Source organism: Entelurus aequoreus, linkage group LG01 (genome assembly GCF_033978785.1).
Source record: "Entelurus aequoreus isolate RoL-2023_Sb linkage group LG01, RoL_Eaeq_v1.1, whole genome shotgun sequence".
Classification (NCBI taxonomy): Eukaryota; Metazoa; Chordata; class Actinopteri; order Syngnathiformes; family Syngnathidae; genus Entelurus; species Entelurus aequoreus.
The window spans coordinates 23256012-23282168 of record NC_084731.1 but is presented as its reverse complement, the minus strand read 5'-3'; the positions used below and the strand labels follow the sequence as shown (position 1 = coordinate 23282168).

Genomic DNA, 26157 nt, shown 5'->3' with positions numbered 1-26157 from the left:
ACATTAGGGATGGGTAGCTTTCACATTTTAATCGATATCTCGAACTGATACCAGTACTCAACAGTACCAATTTTTGTTAGTTTTGTGTGTGTGTTCAAATGTGTTAATACATGGTCGTAGAATTTCTGACCTTTTGACCTATATTACTTGTCTATTAAGAATGTCCGCTCATTTTCAATTCTCTTCTATTTTGTGCCATTGAATGGACCAGTTGTGGGACGAAGGTGAATATGGAGTTATGCCAACCTGTCTACAGAATGTTTGGATTTTCCAAATATGACTAAGAGATACGAGGTTGTTTTGGAACAGACAAACCAAAACAAAACAATCATGATGCACGAGATAAAAACAGTGACGCACAAGAGACATATAAAAAATGGCAGAAGACCGGGACTAGAGAGAGAGTTTGGCTTGTGTGTGTCTTGTTTGCTCCGGAGTACATGTGGTCTGTCTGCACGGCCAACTCAATTCAACCTGCACTTCTGATAATGGGTAAATACATTTGTTGTACTAAACTACTTTTGTTGCCTGCTTAAGCTTCGGACAATCCACTACACAAATTGGCGTCACGAACAGGATGGCCCAGAAGCTACAGGTCGACAGCCGCTCCCGCTCCCGCTCTCTCTCTCAGGCAGACAGTGTGTTGCATGCGCGCATCACAAGGTAAGCAGTTTGCTTTAAAGTGTAAACATTTTCTGCCTGGAGAGAGCCGGATCGATAGGACTAATTGCTGAATCTATTTTTGATAAAAGATAGGTTTAGTCAGGTTCTCCAAAAACAACCTGGAATGGGGTAAATTATGGTTGGATTGAGTTGTTTTATATGTGATCATTTGTCTGTGTGTTTGTTGAAAACTTGTGATTTCTTGTTTTGGTTGAAAACCACTGCCCTAAATCATATTAAAGCCAAAATTATAAAATGCAGGTTATGAAGGAGGAACAATTTTTAAGAGATAAATAATGATACAGGTTTAGATTGCTGCTGACCCTGTTGTATTTTATAAGACTGATTAATTTGGATTATTGTGTTTGTGTTGTGAGAGAAGGAGAGAGAGCGAGAGAGAGAGGAAGAGAGAGCAGGTGAAGGAAGATTGTGGGTGAAGAGGATGGTTTGAGAAAATATGGGAAAAGGATGTTTATAACCTTACGTTACGTGGATGGTTTCTAGGAGAACCGAAAATAGAAACATTGTGTGAAGTGTAAGGAAGAGATGGATACAGGATGTTGTTTGTAAAGGAAAACGAAAGTGAAGAAAAGATGAGAAAGTGACAAATGAAGGTATTCGTAAATGGTATGCTGTTGATTGTGGTTAGCTGCAAGTTTGTTTATTTGTTTGTTTGTTTAGTTGTTTGAGTGAAATGGGAAGAAATCAATAGGAATAATTACATGCAAAATGGAATAAAACTATGAGTGCGATACATAATGAATGAATAAATGAAATACGTTTATTTTGGTCATATAATCAACCATCAACCAATTTGTGTGAGCAGTTTAACAGTACAGATTAGACATATTAACAATCATACACATTTACACACAGAAAGAAAAGAAAAGAAAAAGAATGACCGAAAAAGGAATAGACGGAAGCCAAAGCTTATATTGACCTATCCTATACATTCACTGGACATTAAATTACCTGGAACATCAACGTTAAAAGATGAAAGTATTTTGTTACCATATTTTATAATGTTCAAAAAACTTTACTTTTCAAGGGTCTCTTAAACCATAACAAAAAACTACATGTGTTCAGCTCATCACTGAGGATGGTCCATCATTTAACTTCTAAAACTGAAATACATTTGTATTTTTATTTTATTTTACTTGACCTATTTCAAAAATCAATATCCCCCGTAAATGATAGTTTTCTCCTCATAATGTAAATAAGCTAAGAATACAAACTGGAAGGCTGTTGTTCTTTACTCGAAACATAATTGCCATTGTTTTAAAAATAGATTATTTGAACATTTAACACATTATGACTTATAAAAATGGATTGGTATGATCATAATAATAATGTTTTGTGTATTATTGAAAAGAGCCTTTTAACTTTAAGTATTGGGTCTATATTTCTTCTATAAACATTTCCCCAAACTTCAAAACAATGTTACATATGGAAAAAAAAATAAAAATAAATGAATAATATAACAAGTGCAGACATTTCTTATTCAGCATGTGTTTTACTTTATACTGAATGGCAATGGATTTGGATATTTTTCTTTAATATGTTCAATATGCGGCTTCCAACATATTAATGATCAATTACTATTCTCAAGAATGTAGTTCATATACTCTATCAATTTCCACTTGATTCAACTTTAATTTTTGTTTCACAATTTGACTTTGCACCCTGGACAGGTCGTCACCTCATCACAGGGCCAACACAGATAGATAGACAGACAACATTCAAACACTAGGGCAAATTTAGTCTTATTAATTTCCCCATATTGAAATCTATTACTCAAAACAACTACTTAACCACTATTGTGAAACACCTTTCTAATTTATGGGAGTATTGGGATAGGATTGAGGAAGATGTCTGCTGTGGTGGTGGTTAGTTTGGAAATCAATTTAATACAAGTAAGTTTAAGTCGGGTAACTTTAAAGTGTAGTCTGACATTTTTAGTTTGAAGTAATTTATATTTTTAATTAGACATTGCATTCCACCATACATCTGGGAGGTGGCCTTGTGAGGTGTTTGTGCTGCGATATCAGGACAGCTGGCACAAAACAATGTGTGTGTGTGCATGTTGTGACTAGTGTGAAAGAGAAGATGGAAAAACGAGAATAAAAAACATTCTGCCTGTAGCATGACGTACAGCTTGCTCGCGCCTACTGATAGACAAATGATAGTTTAAATTAACTTATAGATAATCTTTAAGTGAATTAAAAGGGTACTTAAATACACTTGAAGTAGTACGTATAATCTTTGAATTAGGGTTATTGATTAACATTTAATGGGATAGTTAAGACTGTGATTTTAAAACGTGATATGCAAAATTGAACTAACCGAGAGGATATGAAAACGATGGGTGTACATGTTTTGAGTTCCAAATTCTGGAGGAAAAAAACCTCAACAAAACGTAAAACCATACAGACGGACTTGGGTGGTAGTCACGGAATTGTCCTAGGTCAAGCTGGGGTGGAAACTGTTATGCAGCCGGGGGACTGCCAACTTCTCTGAACAAGACAAGCTCCAAAGTGTAGCCAGAACATGCTCACAAAAAATACAGGTGTGACAGAGGACGCCCACAGCAGGACGAACAGCAGGATACAAACAGACCCCTGCTGGACATAAGTGTCAACGGACAATGTTCAACACAATCTTTGAAGCATTCCTTTGTGGTCAACCTGCACACACCTTGTAATGACCTGCTTACGAACTGTGCCCTGACAATTCAATACCGCACAGAAGGAACTTCCTGATGTTGCCTGACAGCACGACATCAGCTGACAACTACTGGGGACGCCTCCCAGGAACGAGTGGAGGACGGGGACTGCTCCAACTGTCCTAGCACTGGCTGACTGAGGTGTGTCCGTGTGCCCTGCCACCCAAACCGCCAAAGTGTATGATCACCAATTAGACGACTCATATTAGGAGCCTTTTGACTCTTATATATGGTGGGACTCAAGGTATGGCCGCTCATGTGAACTATCCTTACAACAATTAGCATGGTATAAGATGGACAATTGCTGTCCCACATTGTTCCCTCTGTCCTGCCTACGAAACCAAAAATTTAGGTCAAATGATAAAACAGGGCGTAGCTGCCGCTGATTGAACCGATACGCTAATACCACATTTTTAATTATTTCGGTTGTCTGTTAAAAACATAGCTATTGGCTGCAATTTGGACATTCCTGCTGTAGGCTACAAGGAGCTAGCAGCTATACAACAGCTGAGCTAAAATAACAAATTTAAGCATATCAAATATTTATAGTTGCTTATTACATACACAAATTCGCAGAGAGACAGAAGTCTGTAGAAAGTATTCAGTAACAAACGTGTCCGCATTATTAAACTTTCTACCACAGGAAACATAATGAAAAAATACAGCAGTTACTGTCAGACTCTAATCCGGATTACCTTGTCTATCAGAGACATGGTTAAAACCCACAACACCTTTCGTTCTAATTAATGTCCCGGGGGACAAGAATTACAGAAAAGACAGATCGAGTGACAAAGGGGGGAGGAATTATGATTTATGAAAGGGAAAACATTAAAAGTAGATCAATTTGAGTATGTTGAAATTAAAATCACATTTTCCTCAGAAATGTATTTCAAGGTAATTGTAGTATACCGACCGACCACAGCTAAAGACATTTTTCTTGATTCATTTTCAGACATCCTCAAACAGCATAGTATGAAAGAAGTAACGTCATGGGGGACGTTAATCTGGACTGGTTAAATAAGACGTGTAGAAAGAAATTTAAGGATATTAAACGGCTTCTACATGATACAAATGATAAGCAGCCCTACTAGAATTACAATTGGATGACAAAAATCAAAGAGATCATCTGTAAATACACTAATACAAAACCAGAAAGAAGAGTGCTAAAATAAAAATACCTTGGATTAATAAAACAATTTGGATTCTAATAAAGACATCGGGACTCAGCTCTCAAAAGAGCAATTAAAACAGGTCTAAATACAGATCGTATGATTTTAAAAGTTTGGAGGAACAAAGTTACAATGTTTATGCAGAAGTCTAAGGCTGACTTTCACTTAGAATTAATCAAAGCTGCAAAAGGGAACATTAGAAAGTTATGGAAAACCAGATACAAACTTACGGAAAGAGAGCAAACAAGAAACAACACTATAACATTAAATATCAATGGCGCTACTATTGCAGACAGTCTGGACATAAGTAATACTTTTAATGAACATTTCATCCAGTCTGTACAAACCCTGAATAAAAAGTCCCTCAAAATCAGTGCAAATAAGTGTCATTTATTCAGGATGGACTAATTTTAGAATTAACAAATGAAACAAAGTTAAACAAAATCTTCACTGCATTATCAGACTCACGATCTAGAGATATATATATGGGTTGGACACTATCTTCCTAAAAACATATAAGGATTGTATTATTGCTCGTATAACAACAATTGATAAATAAATCAATAACGGAAAACACTTTCCCTACCACGTCGAGAAACTGCTACTATAATTAAATCCATAAAGCAGGAAATAAAGAAGACCAGAACATGTACAGACCAATTAGCCTTCTCCACGTTATAACAAAAGAAATAGAAAATTTGAAGTTAAAAAGTGGCTTTGGAGCAATCAAGGCTGCTCACACAGGTCACTAAGAGGGGCATTATGTTGACACATCAAATTAATGTGTAGTATATTTATCCATGAGAGCATTTTTGTTGTAAATTGTGAGGTATGGCTGTTAAAATCTTGGTTGTTGTTACGAATGATGACAGATGTGAACAAGAGCATGTATTGTCTTTGTGTGATGATGTAAATAAGGTGTGGATGGTTCTGATATATTAAGTATGTGTCCATGAAGGGGCATTTTATGACTTTCCTAAATTTGATTACATGCTACAGTATGATTATTTTTTGATTAATTATTGATTATTATGAATGTATATATTTATTATGATTAATTAGTGTCATAATTTTATTGCTTGATTTTTGGATCCCTTTAATTTAGGTAGCCAGGGACTACAGATGGAAAGTAGCTATTTAGATATAATCTGGTACAGAACATATCTGTATCTAAACTTAATGTTTCTGTGCATTGTCCCATCATAGATAGACTAAATCAAATACAACTATTTAGTGAATTATTGAGGCCACAATAATTCACTAAGTGTTGTAAAATATCAAAGTACTATTGCAAAAGCGAACAGTGACCTCAAACATGACCTGTCCTCCGCCTCCGTTCTTGCTGCACTTGACTATCAGCTGCCCTTTTCTTTTTCTTGGATGTTTCTGAAACTACTAATACTACTACTACTATTACTATTACTATTACTACGACTAACACTGTCCCTGTTTCAGGGACAGAGGGGGGAGGTGAGTTTGGATTGGGTCAAGTTTGAGCGTGTTGAGGTTTTATTTAATCGATATGATCAATCCGGTACAAGGATAAAAGAACGTAATGATTTAGATTGACGATTGCAGTGGTTGGCGGAAGCAACCCCAACCTCAAAGGAGGGTGCCAATTCAGTAATTAAATGTTTTGTGAATTATCTAATATCCCGACATGGTTTCCCCAAAAAAAGATTAGGTCAAACAACGGCACCTATTTTAAGAAAACAGGTTATCGTCTTCAGTCACAAGATCAGCACTTCTCAGGACCAGCAGCTTCCTAGGAAGGTGGAAAGACCATGAGACCAAAATGGTATGTTTGCAAAATGTAGAATTTGTGTGCCAGTTCCTCTGTGCAGATTTGAGGATGAAAGCAGCCACTCCAGATTCCCTCGCACTCGCTAAGAGGGGCACGGTCAAAGCCAATCCAGGACCAACACCCGGTACCTGACTGGAAGGAACCAAGAGGAGAGACAACACCTTGCCAGCGATGACGAGAACGACTAAGGTTGCCAGCCAATATGTGTCCGTCGGGACTCCAGCAGCTGTGGAAGGAGGTGTCGGGAGTGCCGAAGCGGCAAGGAGGCCTTGAAGCAAGCCAAGGGCCTGGACCAAAGCCCCAACGCCCCATACTTTTTCTCAGCTTTTTCACAATTTCGGCCAGCACGGACATGCCATTAAACAGTCTGCCCAATGGACTGAACCACACCCCAAGAAGAGACAGAGACAGACTGTTTGAGTGGATCTCTTTCTTCACCAAGGCAGCCAAAAGCCCAACGAGGTGTCGGCAGGCCACCAGCCTGAGGCACCACCGAGCCATCTATACGAGCACTAATCGAACATGGACTCATACGAAATTCAGTTGTGTGTTCAAAATCAATTGGTAATTAACAATATTGGTAACTACATTCATTGCAAATGCCGGAAAAAATATTTTTGCAAATGTCTTACAGTCATAAGTCTATATACATTCATCTATTTATGTTCAATGATGTTCATGATCAAAGTATTTGTTATTCCTTTACTAAATCAAAGGGTAGGCCACTAATTGTGTTCTGTGAGATGGTTTTACTGCAGGCTGGTAACAGCGATCGCTCTGAAGGAGGGTCATAGACGGAATTTTTGCCTCGTATAAAAACATTGAGGTTTTTGCCTCTATCTGTGGTAGAGATTTAACTTAGTGGTCTACATCAGAAATTGTTTTGGTCCAGGGTCTTAGGACCCTGGAAGGAGGGTATGTCGTAGAATTTCTGACCTTTTGACCTATATTACTTGTCTATTAAGAATGTCTGCTCATTTTCAATTCTCTTCTATTTTGTGCCATTGAATGGACAGTTGTGGGACAAAGGTGAATATAGAGTTATGCCAACCTGTCTACAGAAATGTTTAGATTTTCCAAATATGACTAAGAGATACGAGGTTGTTTTGGAACAGACAAACCAAAACAAAACAATCATGATGCACGAGATAAAAAACAGTGACGCACAAGATAACAAACAGTGACGCACAAGAGACATATAAAAAATGCAGAAGACCGGGACTAGAGAGAGATTTTGGCTTGTGTGTGTCTTGTTTGCTCCGTGAGTACATGTGGTCTGTCTGCCACGGCCAACTCAATTCAACCTGCACTTCTGATAATGGGTAAATAAATTTGTTGTACTAAACTACTTTTGTTGCCTGCTTAAGCTTCGGACAATCCAATACACCGGCATAGATTTCCTACTGACACATGTGTTTAGATCAGTGCAACACAAGTCAGACGTTATGCTGTGAGCTCACAGTGCCTGGAGGCTCAGCGCTAACAGTTCAAAGATCACAGTCTTCGGTGCAAGAAAACAAGAAAATGTGTAAGATGCCAAGTTAATTCCTTCCCGAAAGACAGGCGTGACGTTTCAAACGAAATATTTCCATCGCATCACATTAGGGATGGGTAGCTTTCACATTTTAATCGATATCTCGAATTGATACCAGTACTCAACAGTACCAATTTTTGTTAGTTTTGTGTGTGTGTTCAAATGTGTTAATACATGGTAATTGTTTAAAATACCTCATTAAAAAACAAAAAAACATTTAAAACTAAGATGCAATGTCCATTTATCTTGTTGTCTTACGTTTCTAGTAGACTTAGCATGCAGTTGCAATACCAATACCTTATATCAGGGGTGTCCAAACTTTTTCCACTGAGGGCCGCACACCGGAAAAATTAAAGCATGTGGGGGCCATTTTGATATTTTTCATTTTCAAACCATAACAAAATATATACATTTTTTATTTATTTTACCTTTAGGGGTCCTGGGACCATAAAGGGTCTCAGTCATTAAAATGTTAAAATAAGTCAGATTATTGTTTTTTTTCAAATTATTTAATGTAAATTTCTATATCAACTTCAAGTTGATATAAAGTAATACAAATTAAAAAAAATGTTTTATGGCTTTTCTGTCAAAAACAACTTAGTTTTTTTTTATAGTAAAACTGAAATATGCAGTATTTAGTAATTAGAGCCCTAAAAGATCAACAATGCAGGACACCATTGGTTTTAATTCTTTCATATTTTGAGTAATCACAGTGAAAAGATAAATAAAAAATCACTAAATATTTTTGGGATCCAAAAGGTGCCCCCACTCATAAAGTGATACATTTTTATTAGGTTTTTCTTTTACTTTCAACACTTAAGTTACGAGATCAACTTCAGATGTACCTGTCGATTTTATGCTGGAACTATTATTTTGTTTGTTTTATGCGCTTTTGTCAAAGAAAACTTTGATGTTTTTGTATGGCTACTACACAATATATGCAATATTTACCACGTAAAACATTTTAAAGTGAAATATTTGAAGTAATTGGAGCCCTGAAAATAATTCATTATAACATGGATTTTTTGTCATTATTTTTTTTTTTTTGAGCAATGGCAAAAAAAAGTAAAATGAAGAAAGACAAAAGGAAAAAAACAGCCTGCATGGCAGCTTTTGTGTCAACATTGCAACTTTTTCTCGTTAGATTTCACCCTCATTCCACTTTTTTTAATCTCCTTTTTTATTTTTACAATAGTATATTCCAGAATGTGTGGCGGGCCGGTAAACAATTAGCTGCGGCCCGCAAATGGCCCCCGGGCTGTACTTTGGACACCTGCCTTATATGGCAGTAGTGAATAGACTACCGCAGGCCTGGGCAATTATTTTGACTCGGGGGGGGCAAATTTAGAGAAAAAAATGTGTCTGGGGCCGGTATATTTATCTATGTATGTATATTTATATATATGTAAGCTGTGGAAAGCTGCTGTACAGTATGAGTGCTTGGGCCCTATTTTTAGGAACACTAAAACAAAACAATAATGTCTGATTGAATGCTAAAACGTTATGTGGAATTTTCCTTTTTTTTACTGAATGAGACACCCAGAATGTACATGAAAATAAAGAATGTGGGATTTACAATACTAACTATGAACAATAAAACACTGAATATCGACAACATATGAACGTCACACCCCCTCCTCCATCGAGATATTTTACAATCAAGCGAAACACAACAAAAATGCAAAAAACACAGCAAAATATGAACGCAATGGGGTAAAAAAAAACACCTACGATCTGATATATCACTAAGCTTTTGAACTTTGTTGTAAAAATCTCCTCCCGCGTCTGTCCCTGACACCCGCATTTCAGGCTGGCCGCTCTGGAAACACTCTGTGGAAACGCTCCACACCCACACTGCTTGGTGCCTCGCCTGAGCTGCTGTGAACTTAGATTACCATAGTAACTAATTAGATGACCATAGTAACTAGTATATCATGCAAAAGCGCAGAATCCAACCATTGAAATACTTTGTATAGTTCAAAACTTACGGTCATTTGAAACATCACTGCACATCATAACGGCAGCTTACCTTTCCATCTTAAATATCTAAAAAAAATACCTGGGAATGACCAGGGGGCCAGATTGAAAAGTTTAACAGGCCTTAATTTGCCCAAGTCTGGACTAGGGTGTGTTTGCCTTATTAAGAAAGTAGTCTTTGCCATTGAGTGGAATGTGCCGGTGTTATCTTCTGTTGTGTTGTTGAGCCCTACATGCTAATCGGTAGCACATGTCTGGGAAAAACCCAATGTAAATTGACATCGAGCTAGCACATTTTAAAAAGTGGAGCCTTACTGTACTTTTGAGCATGACATCGCGTGCAACAAAGGTTTTGAAAATATGGTTGGATTTTACATAAATTGGTACCCGGAAGTACTGACATAATTGGGTCGGTACCTATTAAAATGTACCGAATTTGGTACCCGTGCCGACATGACAATATTTCAACACTGAGGCGGCAACGTCACCTGTTTTAATGGACGCATCGTGTAATAATGTTTAATATTCTTAAGGAAAGGCAATTTAATTGACAGTGAGGTGGCCTCGACCCCTTCATTAAGTGTACCGTATTATTAAATGGAAAATAAATTAATTATAAACACTGCAAACCCTGTGGGGACAATTCAATTTGTGGAGACACTGGAAGACTGTGAATTAATTAGAAACAAATAATACTTATGGAAGGATGTAAGAATATGTAAGATTGCATTAGATTTACCATTGTACTGTTATGTCAAAAAGTATATATATTAAAAAAAAAACTGGACACTTCCTTACCTGCAGAATCCTAATGAAATGTAATAGGACCTTAAAATAAGATGTATAAAATACTGGGCCTGACTAAATGTAATTAATCACAAAAAATATTACATTAATTATGTCTATACGCAGATTAATCACACAATTTATTTTAAATTTAACTTAATTGCTAATGGTTACCTGAAAAGCGGGCACTGGTTATTATATGGTCAGTGATCAGGTCAATGCATACGTCAGTGCAAAGATGAATGAGGGTAGACTGACTTGTGTGCTAATTGCACTTCAAAATACACCCTGACAGGACTTTGGACAAAACCAAGGTAATTTGCATGTAATTATATCAAATACCATTCAAAAGCACAAGAATGCTACTAGCACATCTACAACAAAACAAGGCTGGTGGAGTATACTTGCAGTTATGTTGTTAAATGTGATTAATTGTGTTTAAGCAGCATTCAAAAGGGCGATTAATCGCAATGAATCTGATTTAAAAAAAGAAAAAAATCTTTTGACAGCAAAAAAGTTGAGTAAGTATCTCAAAATACTGCCAAAGCACCAGTAAAAAGCTGAAAAGTTTGAGTTTTGAGAGATCTTTGCAATTGAAGCAATATAATTTTTCTTTTAGCCGGTCTGGGCCTCCAACTCCACATTTCACTTCCAAATATACCACAACGGAACTTTAGATAAAACTATCAGCAAATTGTATAAATGAAATAAAGTAATACATTAAAAAAGACATTTTGACAATTAAATTGCATTTGTTTCAAAATGTCAGTCTTTTTAAAAGTTAATTTAAATCATGCAAGAAAGTAATTTACTGCGATTAATCATGGTTAATCTAAATTTAAAAGTTAAATTAATCGGATTAAAAAACACAATCATTTAACACCTCTGTAAACATTACATTCGGACATTCTTTGTTTTTAAAAGTTAATTAAAATTACCAAGAAAGTAATTTACTGTTATTAATCATGATCAATCTAAAATTACAAAATGTGATTAATCTGATAAAAAAAAATAAAAAATTTAACCCCACGATAAAAATTATATTCTGACTAATGGCATTTCAGTCAACATATTAGGGTATTTTTGAATATTATGCAAACAAGTAATTTACTGTGATTAATCGTGATTAATCCAACATTTCAAAAGTGTGATTAATCTGATTAAAAAAACAAAATAATTTAACATCTCTGTAAAAAATACATTCTGACAATGAAATTATATTTGTTTTTAAAAGTGAATTAAAATTACCAAGAAAGTAATTTACTGTGATTAATCATGATTAATCTAAAATTAGAAAGTGTGATTAATCTAATAAAAAAATAAATAATAATTTAACCCCTCGATAAAAATTATATTCTGACTAATAACATTTCAGTCAACATATTTAGGTATTTTTGAATATTATGCAAACAAGTAATTTACTGTGATTAATCGTGATTAATCCAAAATTTCAAAAGTGTGATTAATCGGATTAAAGAAACAAAATCATTTAACACCTCTGTAAAAAATACATTCCGACAATTAAATTATATTTGTTTTTAAAAGTGAATTAAAATTACCAAGAAAGCAATTTACTGTGATTAATTGTGATTAATGTAAAATTAGACAGTGTGATTAATCTGATAAAAAAACAATCATTTATTCCACTATAAAAATTATATTCTGACAAATTGCATTTCAGTCAAACTATTAGGGTCTTTTTGAATATTATGCAAGAAAGTAATTTACTGTGATTAATCATCATTAATCCACAATTTAAAAAGTGTGATTAATCTGAATAAATAAACTACATCATTTAACACCACTATAAAAAAAAATGTTATTCTGACAATGAAATTGCATTTGAGCCAACATATTAGGGTCTTTTTCAAAAATTATGCAAGCAAGTAATTTACTGTGATTAATCCTGATTAATCCAATAGTCAAAAGTGTGATTAATCTGATTAAAAACAAATTAATTTTAACACCACTATAAAAAAATATATTCTTAAAATGAAATTGCATTTGAGTCAACATATTAGGGTCTTTTTCAAAAATTATGCACGCAAGTAATTTACTGTGATTAATCCTGATTAATCCAATAGTCAAAAGTGTGATTAATCTGATTTAAAAAAATAATAATTTTAACACCACTATAAAAAATTATATTCTGACAATGAAATTGCATTTGAGTCAATTTATTAGGGTCTTTTTCAAAAATTATGCAAGCAAGTAATTTACTGTGATTAATCCTGATTAATCCAATAGTTAAAAGTGTGATAAATCGGATTAAAAACAAAATAATTTTAACACCACTATAAAAAAACATATTCTTAAAATGAAATTGCATTTGAGCCAACATATTAGGGTCTTTTTCAAAAATGATGCAAGCAAGTATTTTATTGTGATTAATCCTGATTAATCCAATAGTCAAAAGTGTGATTAATCTGATTAAAAACAAAATCATTTTAACACCACTATAAAAAATATATATTCTTAAAATGAAATTGCATTTGAGTCAAAATATTAGGGTCTGTTGGAAAATTTTGCAAGCAAGTATTTTACAGCAATTAATCATTAATAATTTGAGATTCAAAAGTGTGATTATTCTGAGTTAAAAAAAAACACCACAATAAAAATAATATTCGGACAATGACATTGCATTTGAGTAAAAATATTAGGGTATTTTTTGAAATTATGGAAGCAAGTAATTTTCTGCAATTAATTATAATTAATCCAAATTCAAAAGTGTGATTAGTCTTATTAAAAAACACAGTGTTGTACAAGTGCACTGCATCATACACTTCACAGTAAGTCATGGATCAGTTTGACCCCACTGCAAATTCCAATTACAATAATAGTGTGTCAATCAAAATAGAACATTATTTTTTATATGGCTTTTGCCGTGGGGCGTCCGCGAATGATTAAAAAGTGTTGGAACTTACACTTCTCTCTTATGACTCATGTACTGCCCATTGGTGGCGTCGTGCTGGTTGTGGACTGGGTTCTTTGGTGGTGTCGGGGAGGACAGATCAAGCCCTCGGTGGCCATTGTTGCTGTTGTTGTGGCTGCTGCTGTTGTTGCTGTTGTTGTACTCCTCCTTCACATGAGCGTTTGTTACCTCCTTCCATAGCTGCTGCAGCTCCGCAGGAATTATGCCTGGAACAAACAAAAATGGATGATACAATCAATTAGAAGCTAATCCAACTAAATCACTTAATTAAATAATGTGTCTGTAAACAAAACCGCGTATTAATTACAATCTCAGGCAAGCACTTGCGCCCCCCTCCACATGGCCCCTGTCATCCGGAGCATATTTGTGCCCGCATTTCATGCCCAGAGTAAATAATTAACATTTAGACAAGGCGTGGAATCTGAATAATGGCCGTAACACGCACGCAACAATGTGTTTACAGAGGCAACACAAGAAAACATCCCCCCCCCCCCCCACCACCACCCCCCTGCCTCTTTGAGAAACAGGACCCTGGGGTAATATTCTCAAAAGCGCATTAATGTGCAAAATACTTAAAGCTCTGCGCCGCCTCCAATTGACACAGAAGACTTAAACCTCATTTAACAAGTCAAGCACACTGCAGCTCACACAGCTCTTTGGAAAAAAAAAAAAAATCTCTTGAAGACAGATGACATTTTTGGTGTACTGACAACACATTCACAGGTTGAATGTGTGTGTGTGTGTGTGTGTGTGTGTGTGTGTGTGTGTGTGTGCGTGTACGTGTGTGTGCACGTTCCTGCATATGGGTGACAGCAATTCTGACACACAGGGTCAGGAGTTTGGATACAAAAATTTAATTCTGTGCTTTTGAGAGTAAACATATTTTGTTGGTATATCATATAGTTAGTTGTAGGGGTGCAATGGCACATGAATTATATACACACACATACATATATGTATATATATATATATATATATATATATATATATATATATATATATATATATATATATATATATATATATATATATATATATATATACATATATCTATATATATATATATATATATATATATATATATATATATATATATATATATATATATATATATATATATATATATATATTAGGGCTGCAACAACTAATCGATTAAATCGATTAAAATCGATTATTAAAATAGTTGCCGATTAATTTAGTCATCGATTCGTTGGATCTATGCTATGCGCATGTTTTTTTATTTTTTTTATTTTAATAAAAAAAATAATATATATATATATTTTTTAAATAAACCTTTATTTATAAACTGCAACATTTACAAACAGCTGAGAAACAATAATCAAAATAAGTATGGTGCCAGTATGCTGTTTTTTTCCAATAAAATACTGGATAGGATAGAAATGTAGTTTGTCTCTTTTATCCGATTATTAATCGATTAATCGAAGTAATAATCGACAGATTAATCGATTATCAAATTAATCGTTAGTTGCAGCCCTAATATATATATATATATATATATATATATATATATATATATATATATATATATATATATATATATATATATATATATATATAAACACATATATCTGTATATATACAAACACACACACACGCATATATATATATATATATATATATATATATATATATATATATATATATATATATATATATATATATATATATATATATATATATATATATATATATATACATACATATATATTAGGGGTGGGGGAAAAAATCGATTCGAATTCGAATCGCGATTCTGACGTGCGATTCAGAATCGATTCTCATTTTTAAAAAATCGATTTTTTAATTTTTTTAATTTATTTTTATTTTTATTAATCAATCCAACAAAACAATACACAGCAATACCATAACAATGCAATCCCTCATTGACATTATCATTAGACATTAAAATAAAAAAGAACAATAGTGTCAGAGTGGCTTACACTTGCATCGCATCTCATACACTTGAAAACACACTGTGTCCAATATTTTCACAAAGATAAAATAAGTCATATTTTTGGTTCATTTAATAGTTAAAACTAATTTACATCATTGCAAACAGTTGATAAAACATTGTCCTTTACAATTATAAAAGCTTTTTACAAAAATCTACTACTCTGCTTGCATGTCAGCAGACTGGGGTAGATCCTGCTGAAATCTATGTATTGAATGAATAGAGAATCCTTTTGAATCTTGGCAAAAATCTTAGCCACACGATTATCAAATGTAATAGGAAAATGAATTCATACTGACCAAACTGGCTTCATGGAAGGTCGACAATCTTCAGACAATACAAGGAAATTGTTTAATGTTATTTACTATGCTAGAAGTCTCCCTTATCCCACAGCAGTATGTACTGTTGATGCGGAGAAGGCATTCCACCGCATAAACTGGTCATTTATGTTTTGCACATTACGTAAATTTGGATTTGGAGATAAGTTTATACAATGGATTAAGATGCTTTATACAAGGCACATGGCATCAGTCAAAACCAATAATCATATTTCAGAACCTTTTTTGTTAAAAAGAGGAGTAAAACAGGGATGTTCTGCATCTGGATTATTATTTAATTTGGTTATTGAACCCTTAGCTGCAAAAATAAGAAGTGAAAATAATATTCATGGTATAAATATTGGCTCTCAGTATAATAAGCTATCGATGTATTGTGGCGACATAATTTTTTTACCTGTCACATGTTAACTCCTGTCTTCTTTATATCAATAATGTCATCACTGAATATGGCTGTTTATCAGGGTATAAAGTTAATTGGGACAAATGTGACATATTACCACTTAATAAACACTGCAAGAAATTACAAGTTCAGAACTCCAAAATTAAATTGTATTGCATTATTATGGTATTGTTGTGTATTGTTTTCAAAAAAATAAATAAAAAAAAATCGTTTTTGAATCGAGAATCGTTTTGAATTGAAAAAAAAAAATCGATTTTGAATCGAATCGTGACCCCTAGAATCGATTTTGAATCGAATCGTGGGACACCCAAGGATTCCCAGCCCTAATATATATGTATATATATACATACATATATATGCATACATATAACACATATATATATATATATATATATATATATATATATATATATATATATATATATATATATATATATATATATATATATATATATATATATATATATATATATATATATATATACATACATACATATATATGCATACATATATGTATATATATACATCAATCAATCAATCAATGTTTATTTATATAGCCCTAAATCACAAGTGTCTCAAAGGGCTGCACAAGCCACAACGACATCATCGGTACAGAGCCCACATACGGGCAAGGAAAAACTCACCCCAGTGGGACGTCGATGTGAATACAATACACATACATATATACACATACATACATATACTGTATACATTTATATAGACACACACACATATGTATATATACATACATGCATATATACATACAAACACACATATATACTGTATATATGTACATATATACATACATACAGTATATATAAACACATATATATGTATATACATACATGTATATGCATACACATATATGTATATACATACATACATATATACACATTCATACATATACTGTATACATATATATACACACACACATATGTATACATACATACATGCATGCATATATACATATATACATACAAACACACATATATACTGTATATATGTACATATGTACATACATACAGTATATATAAACACATATATATGTATATATATATATATATATATATATATATATATATATACTGTATATATATATATATATATATATATATATATATATATATATATATATATATATATATATATATACATACATACATACATACACACACACACACACACACACACACACACACACACACACACACACACACACACACACACACACACACACACACACACACACACACACACACACACACACACACACACACACACCACACACACACACACAGTAACTAGACGTGTTTCATAAAGTCTTGCACTCTTTCGGCCTTCTTGATTACCTCTCGAGGAACTCTAAAGAAACCTTTATCCTTTTTTCGCCATTCGAACGGTTCGTACAGCCGAAATCCACGCAACAATAGGGCATTTTTCTTTGAGTAAGGCTAAATGGCGCCTAGTACCCATTGATGACCACCACACATATTTAATGAAATCCAAGCATTTTCCATGCTTTTAAGGCCCTTTCGACACTAAGGTCATCCAGGGTAAATCCCACCTAACCTTATCCTTGTCCAGACACACACACAATGGTCGTTTAAGAACTGGCTGCAAAGTAAACAGAAACAGAATGCTGGATGACAGCAAAGACTTACTGTGGAACAGAGACAGCGTCCACAAAGTACAGTACATCCGTACATGACATGACAATCAACAATGTTCACACAAAAAAAGATAGCAACAACTGAAATATTCTTGACTGCTAAAACAAAGCAGATGCGGGGAATAGCGTTAAAGGAAGACATGAAACTGCTACAGGAAAATACCAACAAAACAGGAAAAGCCACCAAAATAGGAGCGCAAGACGAGAACTAAAACACTATGCGCGGGAAAACGCCAAAAAACTAAAAATAAGTCATGGTGTGATGTGACAGGCGGTGACAGTACACCTACTTTGAGACAAGAGCTATATTGATGCATGCTTGGTTATGGTTTAAAGTCATATCCAACAACTTTTTACTGTCAACTGAGTTTAGCTTTTTAATGATTTCTGCTGGTGGTGTGCCTCCGGATTTTTTCAATGAAAAAAATGTGCCTGAGTTAAAAAAAAGGTTGAAAAACACAACATGTAATGGTGGTTCTTTGGTCAAAATGTTGCATAGATTATGTTTTACAGATCATCTTCAAGCCGCTTCTTGACAGTCGCTATAACTAGTGTTATAAACTCATTACATGTAAAGTCAGATATGTCAAGCCTTCATTTCATATACATTCGATGATAATGGCTTAGTTTAAAAAAATATTTTAAATTTTAGGTTTTCATAAACTGTAAGCCATAGACATGACTATGGAAGGTTGTTTGGATTGGGTCGTATAAGTGAACACAGTGCTTGTGTGTGACCTGATGATGTCATTATTGTCTACTGAGTTTCATTTTTTAATGATTTCTGCTGGTGGTGTGCCTGCGGATTTTTTCAACAAAAAAATGTGCCCTGGCTCAAAAAAGGTTGAAAAAGACTGGTCTACATAACATGTAATGGTGGTTCTTTGGTCAAAATGTTGCATAGATTATGTTTTACAGATCATCTTCAAGCCACTTCCTGACAGTCGCTATTACGAGTGTTATAAACTCATTACATGTAAAGTCAGATATGTCAAGCCTTCATTTCATATAAATTCGATGATAATGGCTTACAGTTTAAAACCCCAAAAATTCTGAGATTTTAAATTTTAGGTTTTCATAAACTGTAAGCCATAAACATGACTATGAAAGGTTGTTTGGATTGGGTCATATAAGTGAACACAGTGCTTGTGTGTGACCTGAGGATGTCATTATTGTCCACTGAGTTTCATTTTTTTTAATGATTTCAGCTGGTGGTGTGCCTGCGGATTTCTTCAATGATTAGATTTTTGATTTTTATTAAGGATCCCCATTAGCTGGTTGCCTCAACAACCCACTAGTCTTCCTAGGGTCCACAATTCAATACAATTACAAGTAAAAGCATATAATTATAACTACACAATACAGAAAAAAATAAAAAAATAAAAGCATCAATAAGAAAACAAACAAACAATATACAGTCACAGAATAATAATTACCATATAAATATAACTACACAATATAAAACCAAACAAATCATCAACGAGCAAACTAATTTAAAGACTCAGATAAAACATTACTTTCTTTTTAAAAACCTGTTTACTTTCAATTTTGATTGATTGATTGATTGATTGATTGATTGATTGATTGAGACTTTTATTAGTAGGTTGCACAGTGAAGTACATATTCCGTACAATTGACCACTAAATGGTAACACCCGAATAAGTTTTTCAACTTGTTTAAGTTGTGGTCCACTTAAATTGATTCATGATACAGATATATACTATCATATATACTATCATCATAATACAGTCATCACACAAGATAATCACAATGAATTATTTACATTATTTACAATCAGGGGTGTGGAGGGGGGGGGGGAGGATATGGACATCAAGTAGTGGACATAGAGAGAGAGAGAGAGAGAGAGAGAGAGAGAGAGAGAGAGAGAGAGAGAGAGAGAGAGAGAGAGAGAGAGAGAGAGAGAGAGATCAGAAGGCATAAGAAATGCCGGTGAGAATTGGAGGCAGGTAATTCCAGAGCGATAAAGATCTATAAATAAAAGATTTCCGCAAAGCATTCTTCCTGGGACGAGGGAGTACAAAATGCCCCTCACTGGAATGAAACAAATGTGCTCAAAAGAGGTTGAAAAACATTGCTCTAGAACAGGGGTGTCAAACTCATTTTAGATGGGGGGCCACATGGAGAAAAATCTACTCCCAAGTGGGCCGGACTGGTGAAATCACGGCACGATAACTTAAAAATAAAGACAACTTCAGTGAACAATGGGAGACCGGACTTTCTGCTCCGCTGCTCCCAGTCTGTGGAACGCTCTCCCTGACCACCTGAGGGCACCACAGACTGTGGATGCTTTTAAAAAAGGCTTGAAAACCCTTCTTTTTAAAAAAGCCTTTTTTTTTTTTTTTTTTTAGATATATGCATACTAGTTTTAGCTATTTGGCTGTTCTAGTTTTTATTTATTTTTTATTATCTTTTTATTTTTTTCTAATTTATTTATTTTATTTTATTTTTTTAATACACTGTAGCACTTTGAAGTTGTTTACTCAATGTAAAGTGCTTTTTACAAATAAAATCTATTATTATTATTATTATTAAAAAAATAATATAAAAATCAAATTACAGGATGTTATTTATGTAGTTTGCTTACATCGTGTGGTATATATATATATATATTTTTTTTACATATGTAGCATAATCTAGAAAGACACAAATAATTGCTATTGTGACATCTAGTGGACACAATTAAAACAGCAGTTTCTTTCATTCAAAAATTTCGGCGCATTTTTATACTTGGTAAACTCATCCCACGGGCCGGATAAAACCTGTTCACGGGCCTGATCCGGCCCACGGGCCTTACGTTTGACACCCCTGCTCTAGAATATGTTGCAAACCACAGAACACAGTGGGAAGGGAAGGCCACTCATTTAACATTACAATTAATTAAATCCATTCTCAAAAATGAGCAGTGGCAAATGAAAGATGATTTGCACGTGCTTATCTCCTCAAGTTCACGGTCTCCAAATCCCCCTCCTCGTTTCTCATCAGCAGCTATCACAAGTGCTCCTTTCAAGCACCGGATTGTCACGCATTGTGTGCAAAATGCTCCGTCTTAATTTATTCCTGTTGTGCAAAATAAAACGCGAGGTGCCGATCTCGGTCGGATCAGCGAGAGAGAAAAAATATTTTCAATTTGATAAGCTACTAAAGATTTTAATTATGCCGGTAATGGAGAACATTGGCCTAATGAGGCGGAGGACTCCGGAGAGACGCGGGCGGGCTAAGAAGTGTGAAATGAGTCTGATAGGATTGCTCCAAATTCACACTGGATCGTTTGCATATCAAAGAGCGGGGAAGTGATCGCAGGACGTATCAATAACCTCGCCACGTTCCAAGGAGTGTCTTTGCTCGCTCAAATATTTCAACGCGCTTGCTCGCATGCGTTTCCCCTTATTCTCTTCCAACGCCTTGCTGGGTTCTAATTGAAGGGCACGCCCATGACAGGCGAAGCATGCTTAACATTGCACTCTGTGTTTTTTTAGCTTGCCGATATATACAATTACACGACTAAATGTTCCACGGAGGTTCGGACGCTGTAAACCAGTGTTTTTCAACCACTGCACTGCAAAAAGTCAGCGTTCAAAAACAAGAAAAAAAAATATACAAAAATTAGCAGTATTTTATTTGAACTAAGCAAAATTATCTGCCAATAGAACAAGAAAATTTGGCTTGTCAAGACTTTCCAAAACAAGTAAAATTAGCAAACCTCAATGAACCCAAAAATACCTTAAAATAAGTATATTCTCACAGCAACAAGCTGTAATATCTTACTGAGATCATTTAGGACCAAAACCCTTAAAACAAGTAGAACACTCTAACATCAAATCTGCTTAGTGAGAAGAATTATCTTATCAGACCAAAAATAAGCAAATATCACCCCTATTTGTGATATTTAATCTTACTTAGATTTCAGTTTTTGCAGTGTGTGAGATACAGTCTGGTGTGCCGTGGGAGATTATGTCATTTCACCTATTTGGGTTAAAAATATTTTATGCCAACCAGTAATTATAATCTGCAAGTGTCGGTGCTGTGTAGAGCTCGGCAGAGTAACCATGTAATACTCTTCCATATCAGTAGGTGGCAGCAGGTAAGCTAATTGCTTTGTAAACGTCGTACCCAATGCTTTAACCAAAAATAAACAAGAGGCGACTGCCCCTAAAAAAGGCATTGAAGCTTAGGGATGGGTATGGAAAACGAAACTAAAACTGAACTGGCTACAAAGTAAACAAAAACAGAACGCTGGACGACAGCAAAGACTTACACTGCAAAAAGTCAGTGTTCAAAAAAAGGAAAAAAAAATAAAAAAAATTAGGGGTATTTTATTTGAACTAAGCAAAATTATCTGCCAATAGAACAAGAAAATTCGGCTGGTCAAGACTTTCCAAAACAAGTAAAATTAGCTAACCTCAAAGAACCCAAAAATACCTGAAAATAAGTATATTCTCACTAATAACAAGTGCCTTTTTCTTGAGGATGGCTATGGAAAATGAAACTACAACTGAACTGGCTACAAAGTAAAGAAAAACAGAATGCTGGACGACAGCAAAGACTTACACTGCAAAAAGTAAGCGTTCAAAAACAAGAAAAAAATTACAAAATTTAGGGGTATTTTATTTGAACTAGGGCTGCAACTAACGATTAATTTGATAATCGATTAACCCCCAATTCCAACCCTTAAAGCTGAGTACCAAGGTAATGGGTCCCATTTTTATAGTCTTTGGTATGACTCGGCCGGGGTTTGTACTCACGACCTACCGATCTCAGGGCGAACACTCTAACCCAGTGGTTCTTAACCTTGTTGGAGGTATTGAACCCCACCAGTTTCATATGCGCATTTTTTTCAAATTCAAGACAAAGTTATATGATTTTGGTAACACTTTAGTATGGGAACATATTCTAAGTAACAAAGACTTAATTTAGAGTTTTTTGGACACTAGGGGAACATATTCTAAGTAACATAGACTAAATTTAGAGTTATTTGGTTAGGGTGGAGGGTTAGGGCCAGGGTTAGAGGGTTAGGGTTATAATAAGGCCATGCCGAATAAGGCATTAATAAGTACTTAATAATGACTAGTTAAGAGCAAATATGTTACTAATTTGCATGTTAATAAGCAACTAATAAATGGTGAATATGTTCCCCATACTAAAGTGTTACCATGTTTTTTTAACTGGTGCACAAAATGAACCGTGCATGAACATCACCTTGTTCAAAGAACAAAACCAACACAGTGCATAAACTCACAACAAATTACACACCTGCAAATCAGTCTGACTTCTGCTGTTGCCGTATCCGTAATACGCCGATAGGGAGAAGTTTTTATTTACATGATGAGTCGGGTGTGTCTTGACCTCCGCTGGACTCACCGAACCCCTAGGGTTCCATTGAACCCAGGTTAAGAACCACTGCTCTAACCACTAGGCCACTGAGCAGGTTGTGGTGGTGTGCCTCCGACATTTTTTCAATGAACAAAAATGTGCCTTTGCTCCAAAAAGGTTGAAAAACACTGCTGTAAACACTCCCGTTTCTTCGAAGAAAAGGCAAGGTCAGTGTCGATGCGCCCGGACAGCGGGGACAATCATTCCCCCCCCCCCCCCCGCTTGGTGCCCGGTGACAGTGAGGCGATGTATTTTTAGCCGATGTGCCTGACAGGGCGGGCCCCCGCGCCGGCTCAATTATCCAGCAGTCCCGGTGACCCCGACACGGATGTTTACTCGGATGAAACCGGGGGATGGCTGGCAAAGGCTGATGAGAGCGGTAACGGAGTGGGGACAAAAAGTGTCTGCCATGTTTATTTATCGCCCGCTTTGATCGAAGCCCGGACTCCTCAACCTCGACTCGCGACTTCCCGTAATTGACAATAAAATCCCATTACACAAATGTCTCACCGCATATCGTATTTGGTGTTTGGAGCAAACCGCATTGGAGATGCCCCCCATCTGATTACGTGGGGACGTAATGACACTGATCCGCGGGATTCTCTTCCTTTGTCCGCCCCCTTTAAATCGCCGGATTGGTTTATCTTCCCTCGTTTCATTTTTCAACGCAACTATTTCACCGCTTACGACAAGACAATACAGACGAGCGCGTTAAAAAATGTATGTTGTTGGGGACACTTGATTGATCGCCCGCCCGCCCCAAATCAATTTCCACCCGGCAGGTAGCTCTGGCGTGGAGACGGGCCGAGCACTTCAACCTCTTCCCGTCCTTGTCCCCCCCTGCACCCGGGCGACCATGTTCAAGCAAGCAGAAAGTTGATTTAGGGTTCATAATGACATCAGTTGCAGGCCATCATGCTGGAAATAAAAAATGGCCCCCAGTGCTCTGGGCTCTTTAAACCGGGCTGTTACTCCTCGCACACAGAGCCACTGTCAGGGGGAAGGGGGGGCTGACATTGCTATTAGTTTATTGTTCCGTCAGACTGGGGACCTTCCTGCACCCCTGTTTATGTTGCAGTAATCACTGGCCTGCTGATGTGCACCCCTCAGGCCTGAAATATGTCCTGTCTCGTGCTGCAGGAACTATTACCCGCGACCCACCGCTGGATGTATCAATCACTGACAGGTCGGCCGCATTACCCGCCGCCGTCCCCTGATGTGCTGCTGTTTCTGCGGGACACTTCATGGCTGGCTACATTCTGAGCTTTCATATTACCGGGAAATTTGTCTTGTCACCCGTCCCACTGGCCGCTCGGAGTCGACTTTAAATGATGTCGTGCGGCGTCCGGAATGTGCCCCCTTTGCCTCGTAACCTCGGAAAAATGCAGAAGGCCGTTTTTTTTTTTAGTACTACACTGCAAAAACTGAAATCTAAGTAAGATGAAATATCTCAAATAAGGGTGATATTTGCTTATTTTCTGTTTGATAAGATAATTCTTCTCACTAAGCAGATTTTATGCTAGAGTGTTTTACTTTTTTTTAGGGTTTTGGTCATAAATGATCTCAGTAAGATATTACAAGTGTATGTAAACTGCTGAGATTTTATGACCTATATCAGTGGTCTCCAACCACCGGTACCAGTCCGTGGATCGATTGGTATCGGGCCGCACAAGAAATATATATATATTTTTTTTAAATATATTTTTTAATTTATTTGTATTTTTTTAAATTTTATTTTTATTGACATCCAGCATCAGACATTCCTATCCATTTCATCATATTCACATAAATCATATATATATTGTCTGCCCTAAATGTCAAATTATTTTTGTTTATATCTCATCCATACCACCCCCAAAAAAGAAAGAAAACAACAACAAAAACAAAGTAATATCTACAAATACATCGATTAAATAAACAGGGGGAAAAAAAGAAGGAAATAATAATACATTAATAATAATAATAATCCACAATATTTTTTAAAAAAATTAAATCAACATAAAAAACACAAGATACACTTACAATTAGTGCGCCAACCCAAAAAACCTCCCTCCCCCATTTATACTCATTCACACTCATTCACACAAAAGGGTTGTTACTTTCTGTTATTAATATTTCTGGTTCTTACATTAAATATATCAATATAGATCAATACAGTCTGCAGGGATACAGTCCGTAAGCACACATGATTGTATTTTTTTATGACAAATATAAATAAATAAAAAAAATAAAAAAATAGTCCTCCCCACCCCCCCACCCCTTGGTCCGTGGGAGAAATGTTCAAGTGTTGACCGGTCCACAGTTACAAAAAGGTTGGGGACCACTGACCTATATTGAGTAAAACATGCTTGAAACTAGAATATCAACTGATGCAAAGCTGTGTCATCGACACTCACAAGTATAAAACTACTTTTTTAAAGTAATAATTTCTTACTTCAAGCATGAAAAAAAAAATCATGATGCCGAGCGCATATCATTATGTCAAGATAATGGCACTAGCATTTACTTAATTTAAGAATAATTTTCAACATATATAGCAAAAAGAGGTCTTTTTTTTTTTTACCAAGAAAAGTGCACTTGTTATTAGTGAGAATAGACTTATTTTAAGGTTTTTTCGGGGTTCATTGAGGTTAGCGAATTTGACTTGTTTTGGAAAGTCTTGACAAGCCGAATTTTCTTGTTCTATTGGCAGATAATTTTGCTTAGTTCAAATAAAATACCCCTAATTTTTATTTATTTTTTTTCCCTTGTTTTTGAACACTGACTTTTTGCAGTGTAGGCCTGTTTTACCGAGATCCAAGTA

The 26157-nt window shown here is 35.2% G+C and overlaps 1 protein-coding gene across 8 annotated transcripts in view; it reads right to left on the bottom strand.

The window, feature by feature from the left end:
* foxp1b (forkhead box P1b) overlaps positions 1-26157 on the bottom strand; it is a 498341-nt gene that overhangs the window by 81837 nt on the left and 390347 nt on the right. For all 8 annotated transcript variants that reach the window (XM_062045979.1, XM_062045996.1, XM_062045954.1 and 5 more), the window contains one exon: positions 13580-13793. In XM_062045979.1, the coding sequence (XP_061901963.1) occupies positions 13580-13793 (214 nt within the window). The remainder of the gene's footprint in view (positions 1-13579; positions 13794-26157) is intronic.